Consider the following 18,017-nt stretch of genomic DNA (forward strand, 5'->3'; position numbering starts at 1 on the left):
CTCGGCCTGGACATGACGCGGCTGCGCAAGACCGAAGTCGCCGCAGGCGCGGTCGACCAGGCCGCGGATGAGGCACTCGTGCCCAGCGGTGACTACATCACGCAGCGCAACCGCAAGGCGCGGGTCGAGATCCGCAAGTACAAGCCGATCTCGCCCGGCCTGCGGTGGTACCGGGCCCCCATTCACACGCACCTCTGGCGCGGCAAGCCGCTGCGGGCGCTGACGGTGGCCAAGCGCAAGAGCGGCGGTCGCAACGTGACCGGCCGTCTGGTGTCGCGGCACATTGGCGGTGGGCACAAGCAGCGCATCCGCGCGCTGGACTTCATGCGCACGGCGCAGGGCTCGCACACGGTCGTTCGCATCGAGCGCGACCCTGGTCGCACGGCGCACATCGCACTGTTGTCGAATGACGCCACTGGCGAGCTGTCGTACGTGGTTGCGACCGAGGGCGTCTACTCGGGCGACAAGGTCGAGAGCTTCCGGTCAGGCATCCCGGCCACGCTGATGGAAGAGATGGGCGGCAACATCGACCCGGCTATCTTGGCGACGCGCACGGTCGCGCGCGGTAACTGTCTGCCGATGTTCATGATCCCGGTGGGCACGGTTGTGCACTCGCTGTCGCTGCGGCCGACGGGCCCGGCCAAGCTATGCCGGTCCGCCGGTGCGCACGGCCGGCTCGTCGCCAAGCTCGAGGACAAGGAGCTGGCGATCGTGCGGCTGCAGTCCGGCGAGGAGCGCTACGTGAGCCTGAATTGCTGCGCGACCATCGGCGTCGTCTCGAACGCAGAGCACTCGATGATCTCGCTCGGCAAGGCCGGCCGCCGGCGCTGGCTCGGCCGGCGCCCGCGCGTGCGTGGTCTGGCCATGAACGCGGACGACCACCCCCACGGCGGTGGCCGCGGCAAGTCCAAGGGTAACGTGCCGTCGCAGAGCAAGTGGGGCGTGCTTGCCAAGGGCTACAAGACGCGCTTTGGCAAGAACGTCAACAAGATGAAGGTCAAGGACCGTCCGCGGGGCAGCCACGCTTGATGTAAATAGAACATGTACAGCTCATCCACGTGCTCGAACGGTCGGCGCGGCGAACGGCGACCTCGAAGTAGAGAAAGCCCGGATGGCGTGCGACGCGCCACGCCGGCTCAGGCCGCTGCGCCACCGGCTGACAGGCCCGGGCCCCGCTTACGCCCGCGCTTACGCCCGCGACAAGCGCTGCCGGGCCGGGCCGACGGCTAGGGCGGCGTGCTATCACGCCAGCCTGCGCCCGTAATACGCCCGCCGCGCCCGCGACCACCTTGACGGGCTGAGGGGCGCTGCGCGTGGCCCCGTCTGGCCTGCTCGCAGCGGCCCTGCGCTGCTGGCAGCCCGCCTTGCGCCCGCACGCGCGGTTTTCACGATGGCGCAAAATGTCGACACCGCGGCCGCAGCCAATGGCCGCCGGCCGCGAGGCGCTCTAGCCACGGCCATAGTGGGCTCAGTGTGGCATAGATCGGGCGCAGCAGTGACATTGTGGCATAATCTGGGTGCGGCTAGCCTGGCGGGTGGCACGGCGTGGCACGCCTGTGGCATAGCTGTGGCACGGCGTGGCACAGCGGGCATACTCGTGGCGGCTTGGTGGCACTTGTGTGGCGGGCGTGGCACGACACAACCCGCTCGGAACGGCGGGTAGCGCGGACAACGAGCTAGTTGTGGCTTGGCCGGGCGCACCGCGGTCGCGACCCGCGGCCGGACGCCCGGTTGGTGGCTAGTGCCCGGCCATTATTTGTTCCTCGAGCATCTTCCGGCCGGGTAAGTAGCACGCCATAGCCGGCCAAACCCGTTTAGGCAATGTTCACCTCATCGCATCATCTTCACCAAAAAAAATTGGATCGACCCGGGCGCTCGATAAATAGGCGCACTCTCGCCAGGACCCTCCCTTCTCTCCCCAAGATCGCAATCGCCGAATTCTGAAACCAAAAATGTCTGCTGAAGCTCCCCGTCTCCGCCTGGGCTCTGCCGGTAAGTGGCTGCGCCGGACGCGCTGACGCCAGCCCCCAACTTCAAGGCCCTCACCACCAAGGGTGAGATCGACTTCTACTCGTGGGCCGGTGAGTCGTGGGTCATCCTGTTCTCGCACCCCGACGACTTCACCCCGGTCTGCACGACCGAGCTGGGTGCCTTCTCCAAGCTTGAGCCCGAGTTCACCAAGCGCAACGTCAAGCTGATTGGTCTGTCGGCCAACTCGCTCAACTCGCACGAGGAGTGGATCAAGGACATCAACGAGGTTGCCCAGACCTCGCTGCAGTTCCCGATCATCGCGGACGCCGACCGCCAGATCTCGTTCCTGTACGACATGCTGGACTACCAGGACGTCACCAACCGTGACAAGAAGGGTCTTCCCTTCACCATCCGCTCGGTCTTCATCATCGACCCCAAGCGCACCATCCGCCTGATCCTGACGTACCCCGCCTCGACCGGCAGAAACGCCCAGGAGGTCCTGCGTGTTGTTGACTCGCTGCAGGCCACCGACAAGTACAAGGTTGCCACGCCCATCAACTGGGTGCCCGGTGACGACGTCGTTGTCGCTGCCTCGGTCTCGAACGAGGAGGCGGCTACGCTGTTCCCTGGCTACAAGGCCGTCAAGCCCTACCTGAGACTGACGCCCCTGGCCAAGGAGAAGATCCTGCCGGCCTAAATGCGGTGCATTGAAGCTTTCTGTTTGTTTTAATGGGCACTGTATATAATATTACGAATCAAGTTTTGGAAACAACGTACGGGAGCGCGTAGGCAGCGTATGCAGTGTGGCGGAAGCGTATGCAGGTGTGGCGGGCCGGGCAGGCGGTGCAGTTACCCGCCCGACGGCGCAGCGCGGCCCCTACCGCTGCTTGACCGATGCGGCGATTCAGCCGTACATGAACGGCAGTCGCTGCCAAGTTTATGGTTATGCCCCTATGGCGTAATGGTAACGCGTCAGACTTCTAATCTGAAGATTGTGGGTTCGAGCCCCACTGGGGGTGCATTCTTTTTGCTATCACAGCTCGCCGTGGACGATCTCGGCGGCAAGCAGGTCCTCGGCCAGCCGGGCGGTGGCCGCGGCCGCGCTGAGCGAGGCTGCGTCCGGATCGGTGTCGGCCAGATCGACCAGGCTGGCCTGGGCGGCGGCCACGGTCGCCGCTGCCGCCGCACTCAGCGCCCGCGCCGACTCGAGCGCCGCGCTCGCCGCCAGCGCCGTAGCCTCCGCCGCCCGCGCCGACGCCTCGGCAGCCACCGACGCCACCACCGCCGCGCCGCCCTTGTCCTTGCCCACGCCAACGCCCCAGCCCCATGCAAACACCCGCCAACTCTTGACCAGGCCCCACACAATCAGCCCGACCGGGCCGCGGAACACGCGCTTCCACAGGATCCAGGCGACCACAGTCACCAGGAACGACAGGCTGGCGATCATCATGATGCGGTCCTGCTTGTCGGCCCGCGACAGCACGTCGATGATCTTGCGCGACGCCAGCACGGTCGTGTCAAACACGCCGTACTCCTGCGTCAGCGTGCGTAGCGTCGTCGTGGTGTCGTCCAGCAGCGAAATCGACAGCTCGGACTTGGCGACCTCGGCGTCGAGCAGCTGGTGCGACCGCCGTAGCGTAAACGTGGCGTCCTCGGCTGTGGCCAGCACCCGGTCCTCGTGGCTCTTGCGCGGGTCCGTCGGGGTCCGCGTGGAGCCGGTCGGCCGCGCTGTGCGTGTGTAGAGCAGCGCGCGCTCGCGCTGCCGCGCCCGAACCACGTTCTTCTTGGACACGAGCTGGGCCTTGCGGAACGTCGTGTGGTCCATCTTGACGTCCTGTGTGAGCTCGTGCACCTGGGCCGCCAGCGCGGCGTCCGCGCGCTCCTCGTCGACCTGGAGGGCAACAAGCTGGGGTCAGTGCTGCGCTGCGCCCGGCGTACCTCGCAGAGCATGTCGGCCTCGCGCAGATGCGTGCGGATCAGGTTGGCCATCTCCTGCCGCACGCTCTCCTCGACGCCGACGTCGCGCGCCGACGCGTACTTGACCAGCCGCGAGATGAAGTACGCGGTCTGCCGATGGACCTCGTCCAGCCGCGACAGGTTCTCGCTGAGGCTCATGGTGATGGTGGTGGAGGGGAGGGAGACGCCGGGAAGTGACGGCGCTTAGGTAAGCGGGCCGCGCCGCACAATATGCGGCTCGCGCTTATGCCAGCACCGTGATCACGTGGTCGCTGCCGAAGCAGTCCGCTACAGTACATTCGCTGTCTACAGCTCGTCGTGCACCTGGCACTTGCCCATGGCCTCGTAGATGTCGCGCATGGCCCGCAGCACGTCCAGCACGGGGATGTTGGTGTCGTGGAACTCGATCGCCCGGCGGCCGAAGCGCAGGTCCTCGCGGTCGGCGTCCGGCGACGGCAGGTCGATCTTGACCGGCATCCGGTGCTCGTTGACGAGGTGCCGCAGGTCGTCGTGGACCGAGTCGATGTTCTCGCACAGCCGGTGCATCTCGGTCTTGGTGGGCAGCGTGCCCTTGGAGACGCCCGAGTTGACCATGTCGCGGAAAGACTCGTACGCGTCGGCCTCGGAGGCCGGCGGCGGCGGGTACGGGTAGCCGGGCGGCGGCGGGGCCATGGTAGGCGCGGGCGGTGGCGGCGGCGTGGCTGTGGGCGGCGGCGGCGTGGCCGCGGGCGGCGGCGGCGCCGCGTCGTCCTCCGGCAGCTGGCCGGGCGGCGTCGGGCTCTGCGGCGGCGGCACGACAACCTCCTGGTCGTCCTCGTCGGCGAGCTCGTCGGCCAGGCTGGCGTCGTCGGCGTCGGCGGCGTCGGCGGCGTCCGCCGCGCCGGCGTCGGCCTCCTCCGGCGGCTGGTAGAACAGGCTGGGGTGGAGGAAGAACCGGTTCTCGAACTCGGCCAGCAGCTTGATCGAGTTGGTCAGAGCACACATGTTGCCCGGAAAGTCCTGCTCGGTGTCGCGGGCGCGCACAAACGACGCAAACGCCGAGATGGTCTCGGCCACGTCGGTGCTCGGCGTCGAGCCGTCGACGGCGGCCAGGTCGACGTACTGGTCCGGCGGGTACATCACCGTCAGCGGGTTGGCGATGGTCACGTTGATGTTGTCGAGGTAGAGGAACTCGCCGACCTCGCGCAGGCTGTCCTCCAGGATCCAGTACGGAACCTCGTCGAACAGCGAGCGCATCTCCGGGCTCTCGAGCAGCGCGAGCGCGCCAATCGGCGACAGCTGGAACTCCTGGTCGCGCAGGCGGGTGACGTGGTCCTCGGCCGTGGCGGCCGAGAAGTGCATGATCTCGACCGAGTGCGACGCCGACGGCCGGTTGCAGTACTTGCCCCAGCACTTGGGCAGCCAGCCGACCTCGATCAGCAGCTGCATGATCTTGACGACGCCGACGAGGATCTCGAGCGCGGACTCCATCTCGAGCACGTTGTCTTTGAGGCCCTCGGCGCAGACGAGGTCGGCGCCGGGCGCGAGGGGCGCGTCGCGCGCGGCCAGCCGCGTGGCGAACGCGGGGCGCGCGTCGACGTGGGTGGGCATGACCGCGACCGGCGCGGTCTGCAGCGGCGAGCCGAGGACGGACGAGGCCGCGAGGGCGAGGGCGGCGAGACGGGGGAGCAGCATGGCGGGTGCCGGGAAGAGGCGGCGCGGCCGCGTTATACGTGTCGTCACAGGGCGCGCCGCCGGGCAGATTGGGATTCCGGCGACACGCGCGCTGGGCCGATGGCCGATGGCAGCGCACGGGCCGCCGCCGCACGCGGTGCGGCGCGTCACGTGACACGCGCGCGCGCCGGCTGCGCCGCGCCGCAGCCGGCCCCGGCCAGCCGCACGCCCGCGCCACCGGCGCCTGCGCCGCCTGCGCCGCACGCCGCGCCGCACACCGCCGCACACCGCCGCACGCCGCCGTACGCCGCCGCACGCCGTCGTACGCCGCGCCGCACGTCGTGCGGCGCACCACGTGCCGCACGTGACCCGCACGCGCCGGCTCAGGCACACCCGCCGGCGCCCTCCGCCGGCCGCCGTCGCCGTCGCGCGGCCCACGCCCGCCTAGCGCCCGCCTGGCCGCCGTCGCCAGCCGCCCACCGGCCGTCCATCGCGCGCCCCGCGTCCTCCACGGTCTGCACCTGCCATCGCTAATCTGGTGGGGGCGCGCTAATTGCTGTGCCTAATCCAAAAGAGAAAAGTAACCGCCGGCCGAAACCATCACGATGTTTCAGGGCCAGGCGCAGTGTTTGATAGAAAATTTCTCGACCGACACAAATCAGTCCCCTCTGCCGCCTCCAGAGACGGCTCAGAGCCACAGTGAACAGGTGAGCGCGTCGTGCAGCATCGCCAGAACGGCCGGGCCCACTGCCGGCCGGCCCGGCCGCGCCGCGGCCAACCGGCAGGCGTCCGCGCCGGCTTATCTGCGCCCGTGGCCACCGTCGGCCCAGCCGCCGCGGCGCACGACCGGCGCGCGCCGCCCGTGGGCAGCCAGCACCGGGCCGCGCGACGTCGTCGCCGCGCGTCCGCGCCCTCCGGCGGCCGCCGGCGCGGGCCCCACCCAAATCGTCCGGCAGCGCTGACTTCTAGGTCCCCGAACTTCCCCCGACCAGGTCCAGCGAGCGATCGGCCGGCGGTCCAGGCCGCGCAGTCGCACGGCGCAATGGCGCAGCGAAAGCCCTCTCGGCTCAACCTGTTTGCGCTGGCCGAGCCCGACAGCGAGGACAGCTATTCGCTGGTGGAGGAGCAGCTCACATACGACGCGTACGTGCAGGACTTTGACTGGGCCAGCACGCCGCTGGGCCGGCCGGCGCAGTGGCCGGCCAACCTGCGCACGAACTACTCGGTGCTCGAGGCCAGCCCGTTCCCGGCCGTGCTGTGCTACGGCCCGGAGCTGGTGCTGGTGTTCAACCACGAGTACTCGGCCATCACCGGGTCGGTGGACCACTTCGGGCGGTCGCTGAGCGAGGTGTGGCAGGACGCCGACACGGAGCTCGCCGGCGGGTTCTCGCAGTGCGTCGAGACCGGGCAGCGGGTGACCAAGCGCAACCTGCTGTACTTTGTCGGGCGCGGCGAGGCCCGCACGGAGGCGTACCTGACGTGGAACATCACGGCCATCACCGAGCCGGACGGCACGATCTCGGGCGCGTTCGCGACGGTGCAGGACACGACGAACGTGGTCCTGCACGAGCGGCGGATGCTGGCGCTCAAGGAGCTCTACGACGCCACGAGCACGGCCGAGAGCCTGGCGGACTACTTCCGGCACTCGCTGGGCGCGCTGGCCGCGCACTGCGCCGAGGACATCCCGCTGTTCGGGCTGTACACGTCGGACGTGAGCTCGCGGGTGCTCAAGTACCGCGGCGGGTTCAGCCTGCGCAAGGTGCCGAGCGTGATCTCGTTCGACCCGCACGCGCCGCTGTTCGAGCAGACCATCCTCGACACGTCGGCGACGGCCACGTACATCATGTCGGCCGCGGACGGGTTCAAGAACTACATCGCGTACGACCCCACGCGCGGCTGGTCCGACCGCGTCAAGGAGCTGATCTTCTGGCCGGTCATGCGCGACAACCAGGCCGTCGTCGGCGTGGCCATCATCGGGCTCAACCCGCGCCGCGACTTCGACGACCCCTACACGCTCTTCCTCGAGCTCCTCGGCCGCCAGTTCGCGACCGGCGTCGACAGCCTGCGCTACCTCGACGAGACGTCGCGCCGGCTGACGCTGCACCAGCGCGACCTCGAGCAGCAGCTGCTCCAGAAGACCAAGCAGCTCGAGATCAGCGAGGGCCGGTTCTCGCGCATGGCCCGCATCATGCCCGCCGGCGTGTTCCTGGCCAACGCCGAGGGCGAGATCGTGTTTGCCAACGACGCGTGGTACCGGCTGTCGTCGCACCCGCGCGGCCTCAACCCGTCGTTCTGGATCAAGTCCGTCCACCCCGGCGACCGCACGCTCGTGCGCGACATGTGGCGCCGCGTCATGCAGGGCCGCGAGGAGAAGATCGAGTTCCGGTGGGCGCCCCGCAAGGGCAACGTCACCCACGAGGAGTGGTGCGCCTCGGCCGTCTCGGCCGAGCTCGACGAGCACGGCCGGCTGTCGGCCGTCACCGGCATCTGGACCGACATCACCGAGCGCAAGCGCGCCGAGGCGCTCCAGCGCCAGCGCGCGGACGACGCCGTCGAGCGCCGCCGCCAGCAGGAGTACTTCATCGACGCCATCTCGCACGAGATGCGCAACCCGCTCTCGGCCATCATCCAGTCCGTCGAGATCGTCAAGGACAAGATCCAGGGCCAGTGCGCGCGCGCGGGCGACCCCGCCTGCGTGCTGGCCGCGCTGGCCGAGAACATCGACACGCTGGAGACGATCGAGCTGTGCACGACGCACATGCGCTGCATCATCAACGACACCATCGACCTGTCCAAGCTCGAGTCGGGGCTGTTCCCGGTCTCGCCCGTGCCCGCCGACCCCTTCGCCGTCGTCGACGAGGTCGCGCGCATGTACGCGAACGAGTTTGCCAGCCGCCGCATCGCCTACGCCACCGAGCTCGGCCCCGGCCTGCGCGCGCTCGGCGTCGCCAAGGTCCACATGGACCCGCGCCGCGTGCTGCAGGTCCTGATCAACCTCGTGACGAACGCGGTCAAGTTCATCAGCGACAGCGCCGAGAAGCGCATCTCGATCGCGGTCGACGCCACCGCCGCGCGGCCGCCCTGGGCCCCGTCGCTGGCCGAGCCGGCCGTGTACGCGGCCAAGCCGGCCCTGGCCCGGTCGCGGTCGGTCGTGCTCAAGGCCCCGCCGCTGGCCGACCCGGCCGCGTCGCCGGCCAAGCCCAAGGCCGGCTCCACCCTCTCGTCGCTGTCGTCGTCGCCCACCAGCACCGACTCGGGCCGCACCCCGCCGCCGGCGGCCAAGACCAGCACCTGGACGCCCCAGAGCACGTCCTACGCGGCGCTGGCGTCGTCGCTGTCGTCCTCGACGTCGTCGCTGTCGCTGGCGCTGCAGGCGCCGCGGCCGGCGCCGGACGACTCCGACACCGTCTACGTGTCGTTCACGGTCAAGGACACGGGCGCGGGCATGGACGCCGAGCAGCTGGCGACGGCGTTCGACAAGTTCACGTCGCACGTGACGCCGCGCACGCACGTGACCTACGGCGGCTCCGGCCTGGGCCTCTTCATCTGCCGCAAGCTCGTCGAGAACCAGGGTGGCGAGATTGTGGCGCAGTCGCCGGCCGCGGGCGGGTCCGAGTTCCGGTTCTACATCCAGACGCGCGTGGCCGAGCGCGCGCCGGTCGTCGACGACGACGCGTCGTCCATCAGCACGCTCGACGACGACGAGCCGCCGCCGCGGCCGCCGGTGCTGCGCGTGCAGCCGGCCAACGTGCCGCCGCCGCCGCCGGCCAAGGCCGGCCAGCTGACGATCCTCATCGTCGAGGACAACATCATCAACCAGAAGCTGCTGCGGCGGCAGATGCAGTCGGCCGGCTTCGACACGCGCGTGGCCAACCACGGCCAGGAGGCCATCGACCTGCTGCTGCAGGCGCGCAACGCGGCCGCGGTGGCCGCGGCCGGCGCGCCGGCCGTGCTGATCGACTGCTGCGTGATGGACTGCGAGATGCCGGTGATGGACGGCGTGGTTGCGGTCGAGAAGATCCGCGGGCTCGAGGCCGCCGGGGTCCTGCGCAGCCGGCTGCCCATCATCGCGCTCTCGGCCAACGCGCGCCAGGTCCACTTCGATCGCATGTTCGCCGCCGGCTCGGACCGGTACGTGACCAAGCCCTTCAGCTTCAAGCACCTGGTCGACGTCGTCCAGGAGCTCGTGCGGGCGTGAGCTCTTGGCCAGCCCTATGTATATTCTAAGACCCTACCCACACTCTGCGTCGCTGGTACACGAGGCGGGCCCGGCCCGGGCGCGCAGCTGCTCCTAATTTGTAATTAATGATACACTCCGCGGCGTATTCAAGAGCCGCTAGACGCGCGGGCCGGCCACGCGGGCGCGCCGCCGGTGGTGCCCGGTCACAAACTCGTGCGACAGCGCCTGCTCCGGCGTCAGCCGCCGCGCCGGCTCCCACTGCAGGCACGCGCCCACGAACGACACAAAGGCCTCGTCCTTGGACCGCAGCGCCTGCGCGAGCGTCTTGGAGTTGGGGTACCGCCGGTGGCCCTTGGTCGACACGTACTTGATCGGCGCGCCCGACGTCTCGAAGAAGAGCTTCCGCCGCGAGCACCCGGCCAGGAACTCGGGCCCGGGCGGGCCGAAGATCTCCATGATGCACGCCAGCTGCTCCTGCTCGTTCTCGCCGGGGAAGATCGGGTAGCCGATGTGGAGCTCGGCCAGGATGCAGCCCAGACTCCACATGTCGATCGGCAGGCCGTACGTCATGCCCAGGATGACCTCGGGCGCGCGGTAGAACCGCGACTGGATGTACGTAAAGACTGCGGTCAGCGCGGCCGCTCGGCCCACTCACTCTTCTCGCGCTCGAAGCACGACGACCCAAAGTCGATCACCTTGATCTCGGCCCGCGTCGGGCTCGCCAGCAGGATGTTCTCCGGCTTGAGGTCGCAGTGGATCACGCTCTTGCGCCCGAGCAGGTTCAGGCTGCTCAGGATCTGCTTCGTGAACCGCCGGATGATGTTCAGCGAGAGGCCCTTGTACTTGTTGGCCCGCACGAACTCGTACAGGTTCATGCTCAGCAGCTCCGTCGCCAGACAGAGATGGCCCCGGAAGTAGAAGCTGTGCGTGACCCGGATGAAGTGGTGCGTGTCCTCGGGGTCCTGTCGTCAGCGCCGCCGCCCGGCCACTTACCCATTCGCACAGGTTCTTGAGGATCTTGATCTCGACGAGCGCCTGCGCGTGGAACCGCTTCTTGTTGCGGATGATCTTGACGGCCACCAGCGACCCCGTCAGGTGGTCGATGCACCGCACCACCTGGCCGAAGCTGCCCTTGCCGAGCACGTCCAGCACCTCGTACCGGTACGCCAGGTGGTCGCCCATCACCACCTTGTAGTCGCCCTGCTCGTCGTCGAACCCAAAGTTCTTCGAGTGCGCGTTCATGTCCGCCTGCGTCTTCTTTGCCGACGCCCGGCCGCAGAAGTGCACCGCCCGGTAGTCCAGAATCTCGCCCTTCTCGTAGATGTTGAGCGACTCGGACCGCGCCGCCTGCGCCGCAGTCATCGGCTGCGTGCGGTGGTCCTGCTTCTGCAGCGCGGCCAGCTGGCGCGCCAGCTCCTCCGTCTTGGGGTCCGCCCGCGACATCGCCGCGATCTCCTCGTCCGCGGCGTGGTCGCTGCCGTCCAGGATCTCGAGGCTGTCCTCGGGGAACGACGGCGACGACGGGAACGGAGAGTTGCACGCGCTGGCTGTCGGCGTGCCCACCACCGAGCTCGCCGGGCTAGACGCCGTCGACTTGGCCCCGTTCTTGTCCCGGAACGACGTCGTCAGCTTCGACAGGTTCAGGCCCCGCGGCTTGTGCGTCGACGACGCCGAGCTGCGCGAGCTCGTGATCGACGACGGCAGCTCTCGGTGCGGCGGCGGCACCGGCATCGACAGGGACCCGTTGCTGGCGCCGTTGGCCGCGCCGCCCGCGTACGGATGCAGCCCGTTGGCCTGCTCCGTCTTGGGTGACAGAAGCGCGCCCGACGGGGTGTGGTCTCGCGATGCTGTGCTGTGGTTGCTCACGTTGCGCAAGCTCGTGCCCGAGCCCTGCGACGACAGCCGCAGCGGCCGCTTGATCGTCATCGAGAGCCGCTTGCGAATCGACGACGGACTGGATGACTTGTGCGTGCCGTTGGCGACCGTCAGCGACGACGACGATGCCGCCGGCGGTGCCTCGCGCGCCGCCAGCTTCTCGGTCTCAGCCTTGGGTGCCTCGACCTTGCGCCGGCTTGGCGTGGGAATTCCTGACCGATACTTGCCGTCCATGCTCTCCAGCGACGGCTTCGACAGCTTGTGCCGCAGGCTCGAGTTGGACGCGTGGTTCGACAGCGCCAATTGCGTCGGCTTCGTTGCTGCCGCGCCCGGCGTCGCCGCCGCCGTCGGCACCGTCAGGCTCGGCATGGCCTTGATCGGGCCCGTCGATGGCATCGTCGTGCTCGCGCTCGGCGCTGGCAGTGCCGCCGCCGCCGGCGTCGACGGCGCTGTGCCCGACGGCAGGCGCCGCACTGACACCTGCGTCAGCGTTGGCAAGTTCCGTGCGGACTTGGACAGCGGCAGCGCCGACCGCGTCGACACCACTGTCGTCGTTGTCGGCGTCACAATCGTCGACGTCGACGGCGCGGGTCCCTTGGTAGCCGCCGCGCTCGGCGTCGCCGGCGTCCGCGCCGGAGACTGCTGCACGCGCGACGCCGGCGTCGGCGTCGGTGTGGCCGCGCTCGCGCCAGCTGCGGCCGGCGACAGCACCGACGACCGCGGCCGCGACGCGACCATGGCGCGCGCCGTCGACGCCGCCGTCGGCCGCGTCAGCGTCGAGACCTTGAGCAGGTCTTCTGACGATGCTGACGACGCAGACGACGACCGGCGCACCAGCCGGCGCGGCTCGGACGACGGCGCACCTGCCATCATCGACCGCCGCGACTTCATGTGGCGCGGCTGCTGCGGCGTGATAAACGGCGTCGGCCGTGCCTGAGAAAGGCGGTCGATGTCTTTCGGCAGCGGCGGAACTGGCGGCACGTCCGTCAAAGGGGCCATTGAGTACCTTTTGGCGGAGCGTGCGGGCCGCTCAAATGCCGGAGACTCCTCCACGGCCAGCGAGCGGCTGGAGCCGGAGTGCTGGTCCGGATGCTGGAGCGTATGCTTGGCGTCGGGGGTCGAGTAGTCCAGCGATGTGTGCTTGATCGCCGACAGCGTCGGCGCCGGCGACGGCCGGGGCGCCAGTGACTGTCGGCGCTTGGCATGGTCCGTTGGCGAGATCGTCCGGGCGCCCAGTCCGCCTAGGTAGGCGCGTGGACTGGGCAGCTCCGGCGTGGAGCCAAGGAGCGTGCGCGGCGACGGCCGGCGGGCGCTGCCCGGCGTGATGCGGGCAGCCCGCGGCGTGGTCGCTTGCACGCTGTCGGCGGCCGGCGACGGCGACGACGGCGTCACAGACGACGGCACGGATGCAGAGGCGGGCGACGGCGCCAGCGATGGCACAGACGCGGGAGACGCGGCTGACGGGGCCGGCACCGACGCCGGCGACGCCGGCACCGGCGCAGCCGGCCCGTCAGCCGTGGCTGCGGCCGCAGAAGCCGCGGTCGTCATAGACGCTGCGGCCAGCGTGGCCGCCGTCGTTGCTGACACCTGGGGCGACCGCGGCGACCGCGGCACCACCGCGCCCGTGTCCGAGTCTGACGCCGGTGGCGTCGACGCCGTCAAAGCGGCGGCCGTTGCAGCCGCATTCGCGCGACGCGAGGCTGGCGGTGCCAGCCGCTTGTGTGGACCGAGCGCGGGTGACGGCCGTGCCAGTGCGCGCGGTGGCCGTGCGGCACGGTCGTGCAGCTGGTCCGCCAGCACTGTCGACGTAGACGAGCGGACCATGGCCGGCGGCTTGGCGAGTCGCGGACGCGTCGCCGGCGACACCGGCGTTGCCGTCGACGGCGGCACCAGCGACCGGCGGCGACCCTGCTGGGCCGGCGGGGGGCGCGCGGCCGGCTTGGGCGTCGCCAGCGTAGTCAGGACCTTGCCGCGGTCGGGCGCAGTGACTGTGTACCGGTCGCGCTCGGCCTGGGCCCGAGGCGTCGCCAGCCTAGAAATGTTGGAGTCGGACGTATTGCGCGTCAGCGCGGCTGTAGCCGGCTGCTTGGTCGAGAGCGGGCGAACAGACGAGCCCGAAACGATGCGGGCGGGCGGGCGAGAGGCGGGCGAATGCTTCGCGAGCGAAAAGTCCGGCAGCCGCGAGAGTCGCACGGCGCTGGGCGACGGCGTGCCCGCGGCCGCGGCCGCGGTCGGCCGGCGCGCGGGCACGAACCGCGCGGGCGTAGTCGGGTCGCGTCGCGTCTGGCTCCGCAGCCGCGGGCGGGACTCGTCTCGGAAGGGCTCGCCTGGCCGGGCCACGGACAGGGAGACGTTGCCTATTTGTCAGCGCAGACCGGCGCGGGGACGTACTGGACGCCATCGTGGATGACGGCGACGATCGCAGCAACCACGGCTCGGCAATTGCTTGCTAGGCGGCGACCGGACGGTCAGCGGGCGTTTGGTCGCAGCCGGAGCCAGCCAGCGGGCGGCGGGGCCCTGGACTGGGCGGTCGGTGGCGGCCGCAGAGTCCTTGGCCGACGGTCGGTCGGCGGCAAGTTCGGACGGCCTGCCAGAGGCCAGGCGCTGCGGACTGTGCGGGCGCGCTGCTGGACGTCGTGCGCGACCTGGTGTCGCCGACGGACGCTGGATGCCGTGCTCTGGAGCCTGGAGATGGCTGCGGTCGGGCTAAGTGCTGCCGCCTGCGGTCGCTGGAGGTCTCTCCCTGCGCTTGTTTGTTTTTGTTTTGCCCGTTCGGCGCGTTCGTTGGCCAACAATGTCACTCGCCGCCCTGCGGCCACGCTGCCGCCAGCGTAGCCGGCCGCCGTCCGGGAGCCCACGAGCGCCGACGGCGCGGCCAGACGTGCCGGACGGCCTGGCGACGGGCGCCGGCAGGCGCGACGCGCGGCGCGTGCGCCCGGCGCGCGCGACGCTGCCGCGGCCGGCGATCTACGACGCCCGCGCTGCCGCCCGGTCCTGACGACCATTAGCAACAGGGGCGCGCTCATTTCCCCTCTCAGGGGCGGGACCCAGCGCCGGGGCGCCGTTGGGCGGCTGCGGACGGGTGCTGGTGTGCGAGTGGGCGAAGCCGGCCGCAGCCGCCGCTGCCGGCCGGCCCGGCCGGCAGTGGCCCGCTTCGCCCGCCAGAGCCGCGCGTGGCGACAGCGCCCGGCACGGACTGCCCACTGCCCGGCGAACCGTCGTGGTCGCGCGCCCGCTGCGCCATGGGCGCGCTGCCGTTTGGCAGCGACTCAGCCGCCCAGCCGCCGTGCAGGTGCGCTGCAGCCGTGCATCACGACCGCCCGCACTAATGCAACAAACATCGTACATGACGCATGGCGCGGTCACATGCGGCCCGCTCGCCGACGCCTGGTGGCGACGCCCGTACGGCTGGTCGACGGACGCACCATCGTGATCTGGCTGCGCTTCGCGCTCCGGACGAACAGTCGATTGGCGACCGCTTCCGATCGCGGCCGGCCGCGCACCGCTCGCGGCGCCTTCGTCCGCCACGCGAACTTCTACCAGCCCGTCTGTATGCACGCGCCTGCAGACTGTGGTGCTAGGCTGTGAGCCGAGCCGAGGCTGGCCTGGCGGACCATGCGGATCAACTGATCGCCAGCGGCTGTCGGCCTCTGGCCTGAGCGTACTTGGCCGCCGGGTCCGATCGCGCCCGAGACCGGAATGTTACACAGTGACGCAGACCGCCGTTTGCGAGTCGGACCGCGGCCTACGAACCACGTTGGAGACCGGATTGCTTGATAGACCGGACGCCGCGCCAATCAGCGGCGCTCGTCGTGCGCTGTGTCTCAGCGCCCTGGCAGCTGCCGATCTGCTGTGTGCCCACGACTGTAGCCCGTCCAATCGTACAAGCGGCCATAGAAAGCTGGCCGCACGCGCCTGCCTCTGCCCACGCCTCTGTCGACCGACCGACCGGCCTCTCGATCGACCGCCTGACGACGCTGTATCTGGACACCATGGGCGCCGACGCGTCCGGCCTAATATCGCCAGATCACCGCAGCCGATCGCCCCAACGCGCAGATCCGCGGCCCAACAGGCCCAACAGCACCCGTGAGACATTGGTTGGTGCCGGCGTACCAGCGCCCTGAGACAGCCGCCAGTGCGGCCGACCATGCGCCGGCGAATCCGCAGAGCCGAGCGTGTTGGACGGCGCGAACAAGGAGACAGCGGCCTGGTTGGCGCGTCACCGTGCCGCGAGTCGTCGCGGGAAGCGCCATCGGCGGCTACGGGCGGGCGGCCATGGCCCACCAGCGGACGGCGGTACTCGTCGTGCACGGGCCGGCGAGCCGCGGCCTACCGCGGCCGTCGGCGGTAAGGCACGCGAGGCGACGTGGCGGGAGGCTCGACAGGCCGGGTAATTGTGGGGTCTGTCACGCTACGGAAGCGAGCCGGGCCGAGCGGGCCGGCCGCAGCTGGGCAGGCCGCGCGCCGGCCGCGCCGGCCGACGGCCGCGGTGCGGCGTAGAGCCCGGCCGCAGCGGCGGCGGCGCGGCGCGGCGTGGGCCGGCGTAGCGGGTGCTGGGGCGCTTAGTCAGGATTTCGTAGACAACGACGAACAAATACAAGCCGAGCGTGACACCCGGCCCAGCAAGCCACGCCGAGCACAGTCGCGGACGAGACGGTAGGCCAGCACCCGAGCGCGCTGACGGCAGATGAGCTACGCACCCAAGTCGTTCATGGAGTTCTCGGCGCTCAGGGACATGCTCGCCGGGGACGAGGCCGGTGGCGGGCGACGCGAGGGCACGAGCGGGCATCGGCGCGACGGCTCGCGCAGCAGCTCGAGCAGCAGCAGCACGGTCGTGGGCCCGCCGAGCAAGAAGGAGCACCTGACCGACAAGCTGCTGGAGCGGCTGTTCGCGGCCGCGCTCCCTGCGGACTCGTTCGTGGTCAACTCGGCCGACGTCAAGGAACGGCTGCAGGACCAGAAAGACCGGCCTGCGTTCTCGGTCGCGCTGATGGCGCGCAACTTCCGCCGGCTGAACGCGCGCGTGGGCTGTGTGTTCCGGTTCCAGTACCGGATCGTCAAGATCCTGACGTGGAAGCACCCGACGCACACGCTGTCGGCCCTGGCCGTGTACTCGCTCGTGTGCCTGCACCCGTACCTGCTCACGATGCTGCCCGTGGCGGCGGTCGTGCTGGGCATGATGGTGCCGGCGTTTGCCGTGCGGCACCCGCCGCCGCCGTCCGACTTCCCGTCGTTCCCGGTTGTGTCGGGCGGGCCGCCGCTGGCGGACGCGCCGGAGATCCGGCCGGTGCCTGAGCTGTCCAAGGACTTCTTCATCAACATGCGCGACATCCAGAACGCGATGGACGACTTTGCGACGCTTTACGACCGCACGCTCGAGATCATCGGTGGGCCGCTGAGCTTCAAGGACGAGAGCTACTCGTCCGCGCTGTACCTCGTCCTGCTGCTCTCGGCCTCGGCCTTCTTCCTCCTGGCCGCCTACATCCCGTGGCGTGTCGTCTTCATGGTCTCGGGCTGGCTAATGGTGGCCATGGGCCACCCGCACCTGCGGCTGCTCATCAAGAACTCGCACCAGACGTACCTGACTCCGCAGGAGGAGCGCGTGGGCGCGTTATTTGACTACATTGTGGCCTCGGACATTGTCATGGACGAGCCGCCCGAGTGCCTGCTTGTCGAGGTCTTTGAGCTTCAGCGCCGTGGCACTGATGTCAACGAGTGGGAGGACTGGCTGTACTCCCCCAGCCCGTACGAGCGGCTGTCGGCCGCCCGCGTCAGCCAGAACCGTCCGACCGGCGTGCGCTTCCTGGACGAGATACAGTGCCCGCCCGGCTGGCGGTTCCCGGACAACTCGGTCTGGAAGCTCGACCTACATCCGCGACTTTGGGTCCAGCAGCGCAGTGTTCAGGGCTGCGACGTTGACTCTGACTCGAAATGGGTCTACGACTACGATGACGGCGCGCGCGGCGAGTGGCGCCGCCGCCGCTGGCTGCGGACCTGCGAGCGCTACCTGGCCGACGACTCATGAGCCGGCCACTGTACAATACGAACGAGCACGACGGGGACAATCGCCGCGGCAGCCGCTGGCGGCGCTGCCTGCGGGACGCCGGCGCCCGTCTCTGTGACGACGCGAGCGCGCTGGCCGGATGCCGAGGCGCGGCCGGCCGCCGGAGGGCCGGCGGACCGGGACCATATGTATCTACGAGGCCTTGGGCCTGAATGACGACGACACGCTGTACTGTAAATGATAAGCGCTGCCCGGGGCAGCTACCCCGACGGGCCGGAAGGGCGCGGGCGAGCCTGGGGCGGCGCCGGCGTGGAGGGTAGCTGCGCTGCGGGTAGGGGCGGATCGCAGTGGTGCGCCGCACGTGGTGCGGCGCTCCAG

At 69.9% G+C, this 18,017-nt stretch overlaps 8 protein-coding genes and 1 non-coding gene across 9 annotated transcripts; 6 read left to right on the forward strand and 3 right to left on the reverse strand.

The window, feature by feature from the left end:
• The first annotated feature begins 230 nt into the window (after positions 1-230).
• On the forward strand, positions 231-1,164 carry V1510DRAFT_419961 (mitochondrial 54S ribosomal protein uL2m). The gene has a single exon (XM_066934381.1). The coding sequence runs from the start codon at positions 325-327 to the stop codon at positions 1,027-1,029; it is 705 nt and encodes a 234-aa protein (XP_066787798.1). The 5' UTR covers positions 231-324; the 3' UTR covers positions 1,030-1,164.
• A 757-nt stretch (positions 1,165-1,921) lies between these two features.
• On the forward strand, positions 1,922-2,743 carry V1510DRAFT_419965 (thioredoxin-like protein). Its single transcript, XM_066934382.1, has 2 exons — positions 1,922-1,992; positions 2,025-2,743. The coding sequence occupies exons 1-2, from the start codon at positions 1,953-1,955 to the stop codon at positions 2,666-2,668; spliced, it is 684 nt and encodes a 227-aa protein (XP_066787799.1). The 5' UTR covers positions 1,922-1,952; the 3' UTR covers positions 2,669-2,743.
• A 175-nt stretch (positions 2,744-2,918) lies between these two features.
• On the forward strand, positions 2,919-2,990 carry V1510DRAFT_t190. Its single transcript has one exon. It is a non-coding gene; the product is annotated as a tRNA-Arg (tRNA).
• Positions 2,919-4,097, reverse strand: V1510DRAFT_419967 (Sec20-domain-containing protein). The gene is made up of 2 exons (XM_066934383.1): positions 3,910-4,097; positions 2,919-3,877 (listed from the first exon to the last, which is right to left on the reverse strand). Exons 1-2 carry the CDS (start codon positions 4,084-4,086, stop codon positions 3,005-3,007), a joined length of 1,050 nt encoding a protein of 349 aa, XP_066787800.1. The 5' UTR covers positions 4,087-4,097; the 3' UTR covers positions 2,919-3,004.
• On the reverse strand, positions 3,896-5,674 carry V1510DRAFT_437572 (uncharacterized protein; the record flags this gene model as incomplete). Its single annotated transcript, XM_066935584.1, has 1 exon — positions 3,896-5,674. A coding segment is annotated over one exon (1,503 nt), but the record flags the coding sequence as incomplete, so codon positions are not given.
• Positions 5,675-6,185: 511 nt separating this feature from the next.
• On the forward strand, positions 6,186-9,778 carry V1510DRAFT_426739 (uncharacterized protein; the record flags this gene model as incomplete). The annotated part of the gene is made up of 2 exons (XM_066935169.1): positions 6,186-6,287; positions 6,632-9,778. 2 exons carry the CDS (start codon positions 6,186-6,188, stop codon positions 9,776-9,778), a joined length of 3,249 nt encoding a protein of 1,082 aa, XP_066787802.1.
• A 138-nt stretch (positions 9,779-9,916) lies between these two features.
• V1510DRAFT_367928 (kinase-like domain-containing protein) lies at positions 9,917-11,122 on the reverse strand (the record flags this gene model as incomplete). The annotated part of the gene is made up of 3 exons (XM_066931330.1): positions 9,917-10,383; positions 10,416-10,722; positions 10,754-11,122. 3 exons carry the CDS (start codon positions 11,120-11,122, stop codon positions 9,917-9,919), a joined length of 1,143 nt encoding a protein of 380 aa, XP_066787803.1.
• Positions 11,123-13,551: 2,429 nt separating this feature from the next.
• On the forward strand, positions 13,552-14,565 carry V1510DRAFT_419976 (uncharacterized protein). The gene has a single exon (XM_066934384.1). It carries the CDS (start codon positions 13,787-13,789, stop codon positions 14,468-14,470), a length of 684 nt encoding a protein of 227 aa, XP_066787804.1. The 5' UTR covers positions 13,552-13,786; the 3' UTR covers positions 14,471-14,565.
• A 1,586-nt stretch (positions 14,566-16,151) lies between these two features.
• On the forward strand, positions 16,152-17,877 carry V1510DRAFT_419980 (integral peroxisomal membrane peroxin-domain-containing protein). The gene has a single exon (XM_066934385.1). The coding sequence runs from the start codon at positions 16,323-16,325 to the stop codon at positions 17,658-17,660; it is 1,338 nt and encodes a 445-aa protein (XP_066787805.1). The 5' UTR covers positions 16,152-16,322; the 3' UTR covers positions 17,661-17,877.
• The last annotated feature ends 140 nt before the right edge of the window (positions 17,878-18,017 follow it).

This window comes from Dipodascopsis tothii (assembly GCF_038497935.1).
Source record: "Dipodascopsis tothii strain CBS 759.85 unplaced genomic scaffold V1510scaffold_24, whole genome shotgun sequence".
Lineage (NCBI taxonomy): Eukaryota > Fungi > Ascomycota > Lipomycetes > Lipomycetales > Lipomycetaceae > Neoaidaea > Neoaidaea tothii.

What these genes read in the sequence shown, in the direction of transcription:
- V1510DRAFT_419967 (XM_066934383.1), bottom strand. Translation starts at nt 4,086, where the DNA reads ATGAGCCTCAGCGAGAACCTGTCGCGGCTGGACGAGGTCCATCGGCAG. An exon ending in AGGCCGACATGCTCTGCGAG is followed by an intron (nt 3,878 to 3,909) that starts GTACGCCGGGCG and finishes CACTGACCCCAG; the next exon opens with CTTGTTGCCCTCCAGGTCGA.
- V1510DRAFT_419961 (XM_066934381.1), top strand. Translation starts at nt 325, where the DNA reads ATGCGCACGGCGCAGGGCTCGCACACGGTCGTTCGCATCGAGCGCGAC.
- V1510DRAFT_419965 (XM_066934382.1), top strand. Translation starts at nt 1,953, where the DNA reads ATGTCTGCTGAAGCTCCCCGTCTCCGCCTGGGCTCTGCCG. An exon ending in TCTCCGCCTGGGCTCTGCCG is followed by an intron (nt 1,993 to 2,024) that starts GTAAGTGGCTGC and finishes CGCTGACGCCAG; the next exon opens with CCCCCAACTTCAAGGCCCTC.
- V1510DRAFT_419980 (XM_066934385.1), top strand. Translation starts at nt 16,323, where the DNA reads ATGAGCTACGCACCCAAGTCGTTCATGGAGTTCTCGGCGCTCAGGGAC.
- V1510DRAFT_419976 (XM_066934384.1), top strand. Translation starts at nt 13,787, where the DNA reads ATGCTTCGCGAGCGAAAAGTCCGGCAGCCGCGAGAGTCGCACGGCGCT.